The 15,626-nt window shown below is 37.6% G+C and overlaps 1 protein-coding gene across 1 annotated transcript; it reads left to right on the top strand.

Moving 5' to 3' along the window:
• The first annotated feature begins 6 nt into the window (after positions 1-6).
• Positions 7-10,580, top strand: LOC144378599 (uncharacterized). Its single transcript, XM_078053117.1, is given in 4 exon segments — positions 7-4,597; positions 5,547-6,063; positions 6,066-6,982; positions 6,984-10,580. Coding segments are annotated over 4 exon segments (2,391 nt in total). The 5' UTR covers positions 7-4,430; the 3' UTR covers positions 7,774-10,580.
• The last annotated feature ends 5,046 nt before the right edge of the window (positions 10,581-15,626 follow it).

Below are 15,626 nucleotides of genomic sequence, written 5' to 3'. Positions count from 1 at the left end.
AGACTTTCTGGTAGGCTCAGCAGTCAAGAAACCCTGTCAGATGTCCTTATCCACTTGTAGTAGAGACTGTAGGGAGCAGGAAACCAGAAATGGGCAAATGGGCACTGTGTCAGGTGGTCACTGTTGATGGGGTGAGAGGTGGTGAAGGGTGCAGAGGTGTCCCTCTCTCCTCCTGTCTTGGTGCCTGTGCAGCTGTCTCAGCCCATGAGTGGGTCTGAGTTTTTACCTTTCCCACCTTTATATGGTGGAGTCCTTGGTTTTGCCTCAGTATCTGGTGCTGTGTGAGTTGGTCCTGAGGTCTGGAATGCTGTGATTTTGTTCCTAGCTTCCCTGGGAGCCTCCCCCTTGCTGTGTTATCTAGAAGTAGTGAGAGCAGGAATTCTTGACTTGTTTTTCTGTCACGGAGACAGGGTTTTGTTCTTCAGTGTAGCCTCAGGTTTTGTAGATCTCTATGGCTCTTTAGGGTTTTTCATTCTTTTCCTAGTATGTGTGTGTTGGTGTCGTGAAGATGGGTTTGATTTTTGTCAGCTGCTTTTTCTAGGTATCAACCCTCTCCAGATGCATGATGTGCCCCTGTTTTCCACATTTGTTTCGGGTGCCATTTCACTCTGTTGGTGGTGTCCATTGAAGGATAAAATTTCCACTCTTTAGTGTTGATTTGCTTTTAAATTGCAAATGTGGATTAGGTGCAGTGAGCTAGTTGCACGCCTGTTCCAGTGTGTCATGATATGATCAGGGCTTTAGCCCTTCTGACCCTTACATTTATTATTTCTGGGTGTCTGTGGACTATTCCCCCTGCTTTATTATGAAATGCACAGTGACATGTTGTGCACTACATGCTCTGGTCACTCTACTGTTCTGGAGAGCAGTCCTGCTGGCCCCGTCTGAGTGTATTTTAGTACCTGATACACAGTCTGCTCTTCCAGTCCTTCCCTGTCCCTTCTCCTCTCTCTTCCTTGCCTCTGGTGACTACTCTTGTACTTTCTCTGAATTCAACTTGCAGCTTCTCTGAGTGAGTTTGTAAACACAGATGTGTCTCTCTGTGCCTGGCTTGTTCTACTCAGTGCGGTGTCCATAGTTTCACTCTCATTGCTGCAAACCATAGGACTGAAAGCCATTTGGTGAAATCAAGTTCATCTATTCTTTCATGAATCACATGGATGCAACAATATCCCAGAAACCATTCCCAAATCCACTGTTATGAGATTGTGCTCTAGTGTTGTGAGATTGTGCTCTGCGTTGTCTTCTAAGAATGGGTGAGGTTCATCTCTTCAAGGCTTTTGTCCATGTGGATTTCATGTAGGCACGTGCTGTGAGGGGAGGGTCTGACTTCACGAGTGGACGTGAACACACAGTTTCTCAGCCATTCATTTTCCTGAAGGTCCTGTTTACTGGAATGACCCTGGTCCCTTGTGCAACATTTTTTTTCTTCTTTTTCTCCATGGCTCAGCAGTGTCCTGGTCCCCCATTTTCTCCTATTGTTGTATGTGTCTGCCTTTAAACCAGTGCTACTCTGTCTTTGTTAGTATAGTTGGAGGAGGTTTTGAAAGCTGGAAATGTGGTGCTCTGCAGTTTATTTTTTTTTCTTCTGTTGTTGATTTTCTTGTATTTCCATGTGAACATTAGAACGATACTTCTTACTTTTATGTAAAAAATGTCATTGTTATTTAGAAAGTGATTGAACTGACTTCATGGTTAATTTTTGTGTAGATTTACAATTCCTTTTGCTTGCAAATACCAGATATCTTTACATGTATCATTTCCCTGAAGTAGTTTGTAGTTTTAGTTGTGTCAGATTTTGTGGATAATTTCTAAACCTTTTTTTTTGTTGTTGTTGTTAACGTGGTTTTCTCCTCCTGCTGACATCCTGGCTCTTTTCCATTTCAGTTGTGCATTTATTCATATCACTATGCACCCACACCCTCTAATGTCCCATCTATTTCAGGCTACTTTTTAATTCATTTTCATCTTTTGAATGCATTTGAATTTCTCATTCTTTGTTCTTGCTTACTCTTCTTATATAAAAATCTTTTTTTTCTATTTCTCTATAAAAAAACATTTTGAAACTGTTTTAGTTTTGTATTTCACACCAGAATGTCTAATGAATTAATATGTGTGCAAGGAATGAGGAAAATAATGCATTTTTTCAGTTTAATACCATTTTGTGTTGACTCATCTTTAAAATTGCGTGTGAATGTTTCCATTTCTCAACAATGCATTCTGTCATTAGTCAATTTTTTATATGAATTTCAAACCACTGAAAACTTTCTTTTCTTTTGGTCCATCTCATGGTTCATCTCTCTGCTAACTGTAAAGAAGGGAACAAAGAAGGCTTGTGGGGAGCCACTCCAAACACACACACCCACACCTTTAAATCCTGATGCACCACGAGGATCCGAAAGATCACTGTAGTCTGGTGTAATAGTGGCATGACTGGTGACTCGGTCTTTTCCCTCGTTCAGATAATAACGTGTGGCACTGGGAGTGGCTCTAGGAATAGGGTGCACCTAGAGGGGTTGAGCTACACTCACCTGTTCCCTTGTAATCCTACTTCTTGCCTCATTTGAATGGCTTCTTCCCATTAAAAGGGTTTAGCACCTGCTCCTCTCTCTTTCCATGGACCTCAAAGGTCAGAGGAGCCATGACAGGACCCAAAGAAAAAGGTATTTCTGTCTCTGATTATTTTGTGCAGCCCAGTTCACTAAACTGGGTGTTTTAGTCGTGGAATACAACAGAGACTTACCCATACGATGCAGAGGCAAGAAACAAGTGGCTGCTCCTTCTAAGCACCATGTTTATTTATCTCCCAAGTTACATAGCTTGTTGTTACCATGACTACATTGTGATTTAGTCTTCCTTTAATCCCAAGTGCTAACTAACTGACATAAGGTCCAGGTTAATATAAACACAGAATCCCTTTTCTCTAAGGACATCACCATAGAAACTAGATAGTGAGCCTGTATAGTTATCTTAATAGCTTCAAAGAGAAATTGCTGGATATTCCAAGCACAGGAAATAGAGCGCCTGTAACCGCCGCCCCCCCCCCAGCCCCCAGGAGTTTGTTCACCAGAAGAACGCTTCCCTGTACATTTCCACGGTCAGAATACCTACAGGTAACCCTATGCTAGCTATGTCCAATAGTATTATTTAAAGTTCTTTATTTATACTCAGGTGTCACTTAAACATTCTGGTAGTTTATATTTAGGCTGCCTTACCATTGCACATACACCACAGTGTATTCACACAGTCCTAGAAGGAATAGCTATTACATACCTAGGCTGTATCATGTCAGTGCTTCCTAGGTCCAGCCCCACACAGCATTTCACTTAAAAAGCTACCAAAGTTGATCATGCATTACATTTTTTTGCGCCACCATCACTACAAACACCGCAATAATCCCTTTTCTACTGATAACCATTTTTATGTAGCCCATTATTATCCAAAAATGTCTTTGACCAAAATATTGTTATGTGGCACATGACTATATATTATATAAGCCAAACATTCTGCTATCTAGAGCATATTGACAGGTGTTACATATTTCTTATTCTTATTGGGCTAGGACAAGTACCTTTCATTGATTAGGAATTTGATTTGTGAAATGTCAGAAAAGGGTTTAACACTTTTTCCATTGTATTCAATATTAATTGGAGGATATTATAAATTCTTTATTCATGATTGTTCTTTTAATTAGTAGGTTACATTTCATCTGCAGTAAAGCACCAATAAATTCCAATTGGTTTTCTTGGTGAGCTCAATCCCCAGTTACCATGTTATGACCACCTCAATGAAATGTTGTCTACTAAGGAAGTTCTTAGACTCTGTTTTCAGAGGGTTCTTTTTCTTTTTTTAATGGGTTGGCGATCATTGATCCTGGAGGTTCTACATTGTATGAGTGGGACAAAATAAAACAAATTCCAGAGTAAAGCAATCGTTCAGCACATACTGTGTTGCTTACTTACACTGTCAAATGCTTAGTTTGTGACTCAGTGTAAATGCTTAGTTTGGTGAGATCCCATCCAAATCTTTACCTCTGTCTACCAGCTAAAGTACAACGTAGCCAGTAGGCATTTCTCAGGGTAGGTACTGACAGGTAACTAATATTAACTCTCTGTGCACATGATGTCGTAGGGTTTCATTATTCCATGTATTAGACATTCACCCTACAAAGATCTTAGGGGTGACCAGGAGCATGCCTTACTCCCTGGACTAAAACTGTTTATGCTTTCATGGATAGTTAAGTTCTTATATTGAAATGTGCATTTGGGGAAGTAAGTGCAAACAGAGTACATGTTTAACAACCAAATCATAGACTGAATATTTAGAGATCACAATTGTGAGAACATCTCACATATTAAGAGTAGAGCCCTCATGATGCTGACCATCTGTCCTAGCCTGCACTACATTTCTGTGGGGTATTTTAGAATTCAATGGTCTTCGAGGATGTGGCTGTGAACTTCACCCAGAAGGAGTGGGCTTTGCTGGAACCTTCCCAGAAGAGTCTCTACAGAGATGTGATGCAGGAAGTCCTTAGAAACCTGGCTTCTGTAGGGAAGGATGAAATTTCATTGCATAATCAAAGACAGAGCACTTGCGAGTTTTTTTTTTTTCCTCATTAATTGGAATGTGGGAAAGGGAATACTTTGGAAAATAAATTGGATCTAATGTCATTGCACTCTGCTGCAGCGTAAATACCATATCCTGTTTTTTTTTCTTTTTCTTTAATGGGTGCATTATAGTTGTTTAAATTGTAAATCCCATAATACATTTTGAAATCATGGTGATTCATATTTACTTTTCATGAACTACATTTCAGGAGATGGATGGGAGGATCAGAACATGGAATATTAGAACACAAATACTGAGAGAGACTTAAGGTAATTTGTACTCATATGAGGAAACAGCACCATGAGGGAATTCTAGCACATCATATAGTTTCACAAATAAGCAACAAAAACAATCATGAGATAAATTATATTTATTCTTATTTCACCAAATATAAAATTTAATGAAAGATAAATGTTAACTATTTTCAAAAAAAATATTGACTTGTTGACAGTGTCAACAAACTTCATTTATGATAGAACTGCTTTAGTAGCAGCTGTGGAAAAGCAGTTTTAAAAAATAATTGTTACATTGACTTTCAAAGAGTATACAATATAGACATGGCAGAAAACCCATACTTTACCTGATATTGGTAATAGTACAAGTGCAATGCTTATTAATAAATATAAAGTATTAATGATCCAACCATAAATTGTACTTTTAATTTTTTTACAGAAGTCATATGGTAGGCTCTGGAAAAATTTGAAAAGGTATTCAGTGCAGAAAAACCTTTATTGAGATTCCAAATCTTAGTCTTAAAAGACCATTCCTGCTAGTCAGTTCATGTGAAAGCAGTATGTATGGACAGGTCTTCACATGTCACATTTCCTTAATAGGCCCATCATATCTCACTCTGCAAACAAACCATATGAGAATGAGGAGTGTGGCGGAAAGCTATATGAATGTAAAGAGAAGAGAAAATCCTCCATATCTCTCACAAGTGTTCAATGCCACGAATCAGAGCATACCGTAAATGGTCCTAATGAAGGTCTGACATGTGGAAGAGAGTTCAGTTGTTCCAGGTGTTTTCAAAAATATCAACCATCTCATATTGGAGAGCAGCCACCTGGATGTAAGCAATGTGGAGGTGCCATTACTATTTCAAATAACCTTCAAATGCATTATCAAACTCCTACTGGAGAGACAACTTATAGATGTAAACCATGTGGGAAAGCCTTCACTTATTCATATTCCCTTCAAATACATAAATGAATTCATTCAAGAGAGAAGTGGTATGAATGTAAAGAATGTGGTAAAGCTTTCACTACATTTTTTTACCTTCAAATACATAAACGAACTCATACTGGAGAGAAGCCCTATGAATGTAAACAGTGTGGTAAACCCTTTGTTTCATCCACTAAACTTCATAAGCATGAACAAATGCACACTGGGAAGAAGCGCTATGAATGTAAAGAATGTGGTAAAGCCTTTGCTACTTTCTCTTACCTTCGAATACATTAAAAAAAAATCATACAGGAGAGAAGCCATATGAATGTAAGCAGTGTGGCAACGCCTTCACTGGGTCTTTTTACCTTCACTCACATGAAAGAACTCATACAGGAGAGAAGCCCTATGAATGTGAACAATGTGCAAAAGCCTTCATTTCTTTCTCTTCCCTTCAAATACATAAACTAATCCATACAGGAGAGAAGCCCTATGAATTTAAGCAGTGTGGCAAAGCCTCCACTCGGTCTTTTTACCTTCACTTACATGAAAGAACTCATACTGGAGAGAAACCCTATGAATGTAAACAATGTGGTAAAACCTTCACTCGTTTATCTTACCTTCGTCCATATGAAAGAATTCATTCTGGAGAGAAACCCTATCACTGTAAACAGTGTGGTAAAGCCTTTTCTTCATCCAGCAAACTTCATAGGCATGAACAAATTCACACTGGGAAGAAGCCCAATGAATGTAAACAATGTGCAAAAGTCTTCACTTGTTCTTCTGAATTTCAGGTACATAAACAAACTCATATTGCACAGAAGCCATATGAATGTAAGCAGTGTGGCAAAGCCTTTACTCAGTCCTATAACCTTCAGTTACAAGAAAGAACTCATACTGGAGACAAGCCCTATAAATGTAAACAATGTGCAAAAGCCTTCACTAGGTTCTCTAAACTTAAAATGCATGAAAGAACTCACACTGGAGAGAGGCCCTATGAATGTAAACAATTTACAAAAGCCTTTACTTCTAACTTTTCCCTTCAAATGCATAAACGAACTCATACAGGTGAAAAGCCCTATGAATGTAAGCAGTGTGGCAAAACCTTCTCTTGGTCATCTACCCTTCGCATATCTGAAATAAGTCATACTGGAGAGAAGCCCTATGGATGTAAACAATGTGATAAATTCTTCACTACCTTCTCTTACCTTCAGAAACGAACAAATTCATACTGGAGAGAGGCTCTATAAATGTAAGCAGTGTGGCAAAGTGTTTAGTTCCTATGGTACCCTTCACTCACATGAAAGAGCTCATACTGGGGAGAAGCCCTATGAATGCAAAGAATGTGGAAAAGCCTTCACTGCTTTGTCTTCCCTTCAAAAACATAAACAAATTCATACTGGAGAGAAGCCCTATAAATGTAAGCAGTGTGGCAAAGTCTTTACTTCCTCTGGTACCCTTCACATAAATGAAAGAACTCATACTGGGGAGAAGCCCTGTGAATGCAAAGAATGTGGAAAAGCTTTCTCTGCCTTCTCTTACCTTCAAAGACATAGACAAATTCATACTGGAGAGAAGCCCTATGAATGTAAGCAATGTGGCAAAATCTTTAATTCATCTGATAACTTTTGCAGACATCAAAAAACTCATACTGGGGAGAAGCCCTATAAAAGCAAAGAATGTGAAAAAGCCTTCATTTTCTTCTCTTACCTTCAGCAACATAAACAAGTTCATACTGGAGAGAAACCCTATGAATGTAAGCAATGTGGTAAAGCCTATAGTTCATCTGGTACCCTTCACAGACATGAAAGAACTCATACTGGAGAGAAACCCTATGGATGTACAGAATGTGGTAAAGCCTTCACTCAGTCATCCTCCCTTCACTCACATGAAAGAACTCATACTGGAGAGAAGCACTATGAATGTAAGCATTGTGGCAAAGCCTTCACTAAGTCCTTTAACCTTTATGCACATGAAGGAATTCATAGTAGAGAGAAGCTCTAGGAATGTAAACAACATTGAAAAGCCTTCACTACTTCGTCTAGCCTTCAAATACTTAATCCAAATCATACTGGAGAGAATCATTATCAGTGTAAACACTGTGGGAAAGCCTTTTTCTTCATTTAGTTACCTTTGCTCACATGAACCAACTCATATAGGAAAGAAGCCTTAATGAATGTAAACAATGTGGGAAAGCCTTTGCTTCAACCTGTGAACTTCCCTCCCATGAAAATTTCATCCTGGAAAGAATATTTACATGACTATGTAAACATCATGATAAAACTTTTAATCATTCCACTTATCTTCATGTGCGTGAACAGACTCATACTGGAGCAAAGCTCTATGTAAACTATGTATTAAAACCTTCATGGTGGGGTTGTGGCTCAGTGGTAGAGCATTTGCCTAGCATGTGTAAGCCACTGGGTTTGATTCTCAACAATACGTATAAATTAATAAAATAAAGGTTCATCAACATCTAAAATGTTTTTTAAAAGAAAAGAAAAATCTTCATTTTTTTCCCCTCTCTTTTTCTTCAAATGTGTGAACAATCTCCTTGGACAAAGGCCCTCTGAGAGTAAATGGTTTTGTAAAGCCTTTAGGAGTATGGCTTATCTTCAAGTACATGAAAAAAACTCATACTGGAGAAAAACCTTGTGAATGTAAACAACGTGGGAAAGCCTTTACTTATTTCTGTGGACTTTATGTACATAAAAACATTTATACTGGAGTAGAGCTCTGTGAATGTAAACAGTGTGGTAAAACATTCACAAGTTGTATTTATCTTCGTGTACATTAACAATCTTACACTGGTGAGAGTATAAGTTTTGATGAGAGGCCTCCTGAATATACACAATGTGGTACAACCTTTGCTTATTCCAATTCAATTTGAAAACACTAACTGGGGAGAGGCTGTAAGAAAACAACCTGGAAAGGCTTTCAGGGCTTTTACTCACCTTCAGTTGCATAATGCCCTCATACTGCATTGAAAATCTGTAAATGGAAGCAATGTAAAAAATGTTTCTCTTATTCTTTTTTTTCATATATTTATTTTTAGTTGTAGTTGGACACACTACCTTTATTTAATTTATTTATGTCTATGTGGTGCTGAGGATTGAACTCGGGGCCTCACACATGCTAGGCAAGTACTCTACTGCTGAGCCACAACTCCTGACCTCTCTGATTATTAGCTTCAAATCATAAACAAATTCATACTGGATAGAAGACTTGTGAATGTCAACAGTGTGAAAAAGGCTTCAATTGATCTTCTACCTTCAAATACAAGAACAAACATACTGGTGACATGTTTGTTGTGTATAAACTATGTATTAAATCCTTCATTTGGTACAGTGATATCCAAAAACATGAAATATCTTGTATTAGAACAAAGTTACTTTAATTTAAACAATCAGAAACACCTTCTTTTGGTGCAGTTCCCCTAATAAGCATTAAAGAATTGGTAATGTAGAAATCCTATTTGAATGCAAAAATTCTGGCTAATCATTCAGTTTTCCTGGTTATCCTCAAATATATGACAGGATCCACACTGAGAAAACTTTGAATATTAAGAAAGTGGTAAATCATTTTTTTCCTGTTGCTTTCAAAGCCATTTCACTCATGGTGGAAGAGAAACTGCCTAAATATGTAATATTTACTTCTGTTACAGGAAAGGTAGTGGAGCAAAGAAATGTGTGGAAATGTCCAATTTTTACAGTTCCTTTGAAGGACATAAAACAGTTACATAGGTTGAGAAACTGAACTAGAAATCTGATAGAGCCTTCACACATTCCAGTTTGATTTATGTGTCAGATTTTCATTGCACTGACAAAAATACCAAAGAAAATTCAACCTAAAGGAGGGAAGATTTATTTTGGTTCAAGATCACATAACATTCAGTCTATCATTAACTGACCCCCTTGCTTTAGGCCTGAGGTGAAACAGAACATAATATGCGATGGTGTAGGAGAGAAGGACTTCTTACCTCATGGCAGCTGGGAAGGAGAGAGATGGAAAGTGAATTAAGTACATCACTAATTGCTAACCAGTTTTTATTGTACAGACTGTAGTTGTGGCCTTTCTATTTTCAGTGCTTCTACTTCCTTTGATAGTGTAGTTTGCACTTGTGATGGAGTTCACATCATTTGTGCCTAGTGTTCCAGGTCCTGATTTGGAAAATAAGAAAAAGCAATGTTGCTAGTTTCTACTCAAGCATGGGAAAGGCTACCTCAAGTGTTCTGAGGGGAAAATCCCTAGTCAGTCTGTGGGGTTTTCTTAGCAGACTGTTTAACAGCATTCCAAAGGTCTTATGAGAAGGTTTCATGGCCTTAGACAAAATCACTCTGCATTTTGTACTAACCCTAACAAGAATGGATCACATTTCCCGAAGACTGAGGTATTGACTTCCATTGTAGGTTACTGGGCACCTAAACTCTTTCACTGAACCACACAGAACATGAGGAAGAGGTTATTTGTGCAACCTGCAAGTTTGCAAGAGTACCCCCAAAATGTTCAGAAGAAATTTATGTAGAGAGAAGAGTAATCATGTGAAGTGTGCAGTTCTAGAAACCTAGTAACAAATGACCTGGCTTACCAATGTTCTTGAATGCTACTTGCATTATGTCAAATATCTTGACTGCTACTTGCATTATGCCAATATGAAAACAATTATGCTGATCCCTTGGTATCAAGGTACAGGATGGTTCTTTAGTTGGTCTTGAACCAGCCCAGTTCTTCCCCACTCCTCTTTGTTATTTGTAAGTGTCAAGAATAATTGTGACATGTGGACATAGAAGAATAAAGAGCAATCCAATGCACCACTGGCCAAACTTTCTGTGTCATGGAGAAGGTGAAGTGGTGGAAGGCAAAAGGTAAGAGGCCATAGCTATGGAAAGTGGAAGGAGATGGGGAGAGAGCTCACAGACCATACCCTTCCCTGGTTCTGGGGTCAGAACAATGGCCTGGAGTCTTTAAAGGTTTGGTCTTATGTGTCAGCATCAGAGTAAATGTCTCTGTTCTTATTTTCAATGAATTTCCTAGGGATAAGTGAGAACAATATTGGGATGGGTTTTGGAGGAAAATTATTGACATTTTCAAATCTGGAGGGTAGGTGGAAAGGAAGATATAAATATTTGTAGTATGTTTGACCTGGTGTTTCAGTTTCCTGGTGTGGTCACTGAGCTCATGGCAATGGGGAACAATGTCCCAGAAGAAAAGATCCATGTCCAAATCCTGAATGCCACTTCCTTGTATCATGGAATCTGCTTTATATACTATTTTTTCCAGTATATTTGGATGCAGATTATTGCAATCAGAAATTATGTTGGTGGATGAACTATTGCAAATTTATTTTGACTAAATATGCTGTATCATCCAGTGATTCATTGAATTCACATTTCAGTAATTTATTAATATGAAAAAATGAATCATTAAGTTCGAAAGTGCTAATTATGTAAGGAATATAATAAAGGAGATGCAGAGGCAGGAAAGTGACTGCTTGTCCAAGTGGCCACATTTATTTATACCAATAGGTACATAAGATCATTAGTACCATAACCAACTTGTTGTTTCAGTAAAATTGCTTATTCTACAGTTACATTCACAGTTACATATGCAATGTCAGGAGATTTGTATAGCTTTTAAGAAAATCCATTGTATGTAGTTACTGTTACATGGATAGATTTAGGTTCAGTGAAACATTGTGTTTTTCTAACAAGGGAGTCCCTGTATTATCAGGAGCTCTGTGCCTGAGCTGAAGGTCAAAGCTGACAAGACTAACATAAAGCTTCCACATGAGGGTCAACACTACAGCAGCCAGGCATCCCATGTCTTTATACAGATGTTTCCCAGCAGCCGGGCATTCTGCATCTTTGCACAAAAACTTTCTAGCAGGTAGGCATTCGGTGCCTTTGCACAGAAACTTCCTAGCCACCAAGCATGCCACAATCACAAAGTTTATCAGAGACCTCAATCCCAAACACAGAACCCCTACATAAGTACTTAAGAAATAATACTTAAATTAGTTTAACAAATTTGTAAAATAAGTTTGAGAAATTTCAGGATATAATGTTCTTAAAACATGAACATGTTCAACAAGAGAAATGAGACAAATCAATGGAGCAAACTAGAATTCAAAGAAACCCACACAGATTTAATTCTTGACAAGAGTGCCAAAAACATATTGGAGAAAGTTCAGCCTTTATGAAAAAAACTGCTGTTGGAGAATAGGTTATTTCTTTATAAAAGAACAAGACTGGATCCCAATCTCTCACTTTTCACAAAATCCAATTTAGTATGGATCAAAAGGCTATGAATTAGACAATAAACTCTGTTGGAACTCCAACATAGTTGCAAGCAACAATTTCCTCGGTAGAATCCCTGAAGGCCAAGAATAATTTGAAGAAATAATTTGAAGAGTTAATAAAGGGGATGACATCACATTTAGAATCTTCTGCAAGGCTAAGCAAACAAAATGTGGAGAATCCATAGAAGAAGAGAAAGTCTTAGTCCACACTTCTGAGAGGAGTAATATCCAGTATGCATAAAGATCTCTAAAAATCTTATAATAAAAAAACCCAATTAATAAATGAGAAAAGTAAATATTATTAAAAGAATAAATACAATTGTATATTATATAAGGATCAGGCACATGGAGGAGGGAAGAATAAGGAGAAAGAATAAATGCTGATAAATCATCATGGCAGTTACATTGTTATATTTTGTGCATGTATGATTACCTAATAAATATACCCTACTAGTATACATAAGTATGTTTCACTAATGAAAATACAGAAAAAAAGAAAAGGTCCATTTATTCTGATCTTCAGTCTCAGTGTCTGAAGTTCTCTTCATCCTCATTGTTCTCTCCTGTTATAGACAACCATAAGGAATAGTTTTCCTCTCATGACCAGTACTATTTAGGAATCAAGGAGTGTATGGGAAGGCAGGTAGGGAGTGAAGGTTGCATATTCCCTCTGGGGTAACTTCAATCCCATATTACAAACACTAGGCAGTTCCAGGAAAGTTATTCCCTATGGGCCTTTCCTTATCTATGCTGGGTTATATTGTCCATCTACTTCCTCTACTTGGCTCTGGAAACTCATGGACGTGCTATGAGCATCTAAGCAGGTGTTCCAAGCCAGTCCTCCATACATAGGGCACATGATTATTTCACAAGAAAAATACTCAGGAAGTGGTGATGTAAAATGAGAACTTTGCTTTAAGGAAATAAGAAATTACTGTATTCTGAGGCATATATGGGAATTACCATGGCCTTGGCACAGTTTCATATTAACCTTTGTGACTTTTTTTTTTTAACCATGGAAGAGTTTTGGTGAGATTTTGATCCCATGGAATGAATTTTGTGCATCAGTAGGTTTACCAAATTCTTCCTTGGAGTCTTTATATAGGAGGCAAGGAGATGTGCTTAATAGAGTCAGATATTATCTTGTAGAATTTTTAAAGATTGTTGTAGGGAAGAGGTTAGCTAAACTTAGTGATATGGTTTCATAATAATCGCATGAGAATGTTAGATCAGATGTAATATGTGAAAATACACATTTTAAAGGCACTCATAGTCCTGTATAATATAATTATGTCTTTACATGCAATATTCCTCCCTCCAGAGTCATGAAGGCCTGCTCGATCAAAGTCTTGCACTGTGCAGGATCTCCAATACTTATCCAGCTTCAGAGAAGTTCAGACCCTTTGGTCTAAGCACAAAAATGTGCATGCAGACCTTGAAAGTCTTGATCAAAGTATTTGATAAAAGAGTCTGAGAGAAAAGAATGTAGTCTTCAGGAAAGGGAAATAGTTCTAATGCCTTTAAGGAAGCAATCCCTGCATGATGTTAGTGATACTAGCCATTGTGAGCTTGTTCTCAGTTTAAGTGATTTCCATTGATGTTTGGAGTATTTAAAATAACAATTAGAAAAATTTCTAATTTTTTTCTCCTGGCCAATTTGAGTCAATGGACATGGAGTCATGTTCAGTGGCTGGGTCTAAGAAAGGTTGATCTTTAATGTCCAAATTATTGTAACTCTCATTCCTTCTATTTGTATTATTTTGTGAGATTCAAAATGTTAGGGAATCCCATATATATAGTCAACAGAGTAGAAGTGATTGTGAGGTAGGTTAAGTCAATATGCCATCGTGCTCCCAAGCATGTTCTGCATCTGATGATAGCATTTACATCATCTGAGATTTTGAGTCCATCAAATTGTTTCCATAAATAATAGTTCATTTATCAATATGGTTAGGTCCAGATTTTGGGATGTTTACCACAGTGACAAGGAATGGATATCCACACAGATTTGTTGCACTGAGAAACGGGTTCAGCTGCAATAAGCTGACCATTATATTTGTCATAGGAAATTTGTCATAACTTATTGTCTTCAGGAATAATGATAAAACTGTCATGCAGTTTACTAGACACATGTTAACATGTTTTATTTTTTCATAGGAAGAAAGTTTGTTTTTGCTGGAAAGGTTTGGTATATAAAATAAAGAGATTTCCAAAGGGGAGTTGTTATAGTTTGGATCTGTGGTATTCCCCAAAATTTCCTGTTAATGCTGAAATATCCAGAGGTGAAATTATTAGATTATGAGAGCTGTGATCTTATCTGTCCATTCTAGTTTGGATAGACTGACTGGGTGGTAAAAGCAGATAGGTGGGGTGTGGGTAGGTGGAATGAGTCACTGGGAGCATGTTCTGGAAGGGTTATTCTTCCTGCAAACAGTTCCTCTGCTGCTTGACCCACCATGACACAAGCAGATTCCATCAGATTGGCTCTTTCACCAAATCCTACTGTCTCACCTTGAGCCCAAAGAGACACAGTCAATCCATCTATTGACTGAGACCTCTGAAACCAGGAGCCTCAAATCAACCTTTCCTTCTCTACATGTTTTTGTTGCGTATTTCATCAAAGTGATACAAAAACTGACCAAAATATAGTTCCTTTTAGTAGACATGGTTTATATTTGTGGTGTCCCACAAAAGCTCATGTGTGAGACATCAGAAGAAAGTTTAGAGTTGAAATGGAGGGTGATGAGTATTTTAACCTAATAAGCTCATTAATCCACTTAACTTGGTGGCAACTAATCAGGTAGGGTGTGGCTGGAGGAGATAAATAGTTGGAAATGTGACTCAGTGTTTAATGTTTTGTCTTTGGTGAGTCTCTTTCTCCTTCCTGATTGCTATATTCAGAGCTGCTTTCCTCCTCTAGGCCCTTCTGACATGGTGTTCAGCCTCACCTTGGGCCCAGAGCAGTGGAGTTAGCTGTCTGTGGTCTGATACCTTTGAAACCATGAGCACCAATTAAACTACCTGCTCTAAAATTGTTGTCAGATCTTTCAGTCATAGCAGCAAAAAAAGCTGATTAAAATGGTAGATTTAAAATGTAGTTTTACCCAAATAAAACCTGGATTTGTTTTGTTAAATGTAATGGAATAATAAAGATAATTATTACCTGGGGTTAATGTAAAATTTGAATCTTTCAAACTTTAAATTTGGTTCCAGTAAATTAGAAGATTTGAGTTAAAAAAAAACATTTGTAACAAAACATGATTAATATGAGGACATAATGTTATAACTTGTAGTTATCTGAAACTTTTGAGTTAATAGCATTATTCTTAACTTTTAACAAAGTATTCCAAGAATAATCTCATCACCAAGGCATACAAAGGGTACATGTTATGGTAAGATGACAATAAACTAGAGAGTAACACATTTTATGTGACCAATTATCACAAAAGTAATTTATTTTTAGCAACTTTTTCTCCCCTTCCTCCTCCTCTTTCCCTTCTGAGTCAATTCCCTCAAGTTTACACAGTAGGAATGACAGCTAGAAATGCAGGGTAGAAAA

This window comes from Ictidomys tridecemlineatus, chromosome 1, assembly GCF_052094955.1.
Source record: "Ictidomys tridecemlineatus isolate mIctTri1 chromosome 1, mIctTri1.hap1, whole genome shotgun sequence".
NCBI classification, from domain to species: domain Eukaryota; kingdom Metazoa; phylum Chordata; class Mammalia; order Rodentia; family Sciuridae; genus Ictidomys; species Ictidomys tridecemlineatus.
Note: the sequence above shows the minus strand (reverse complement) of the source record. Positions and strands in the feature narration are given on the sequence as shown.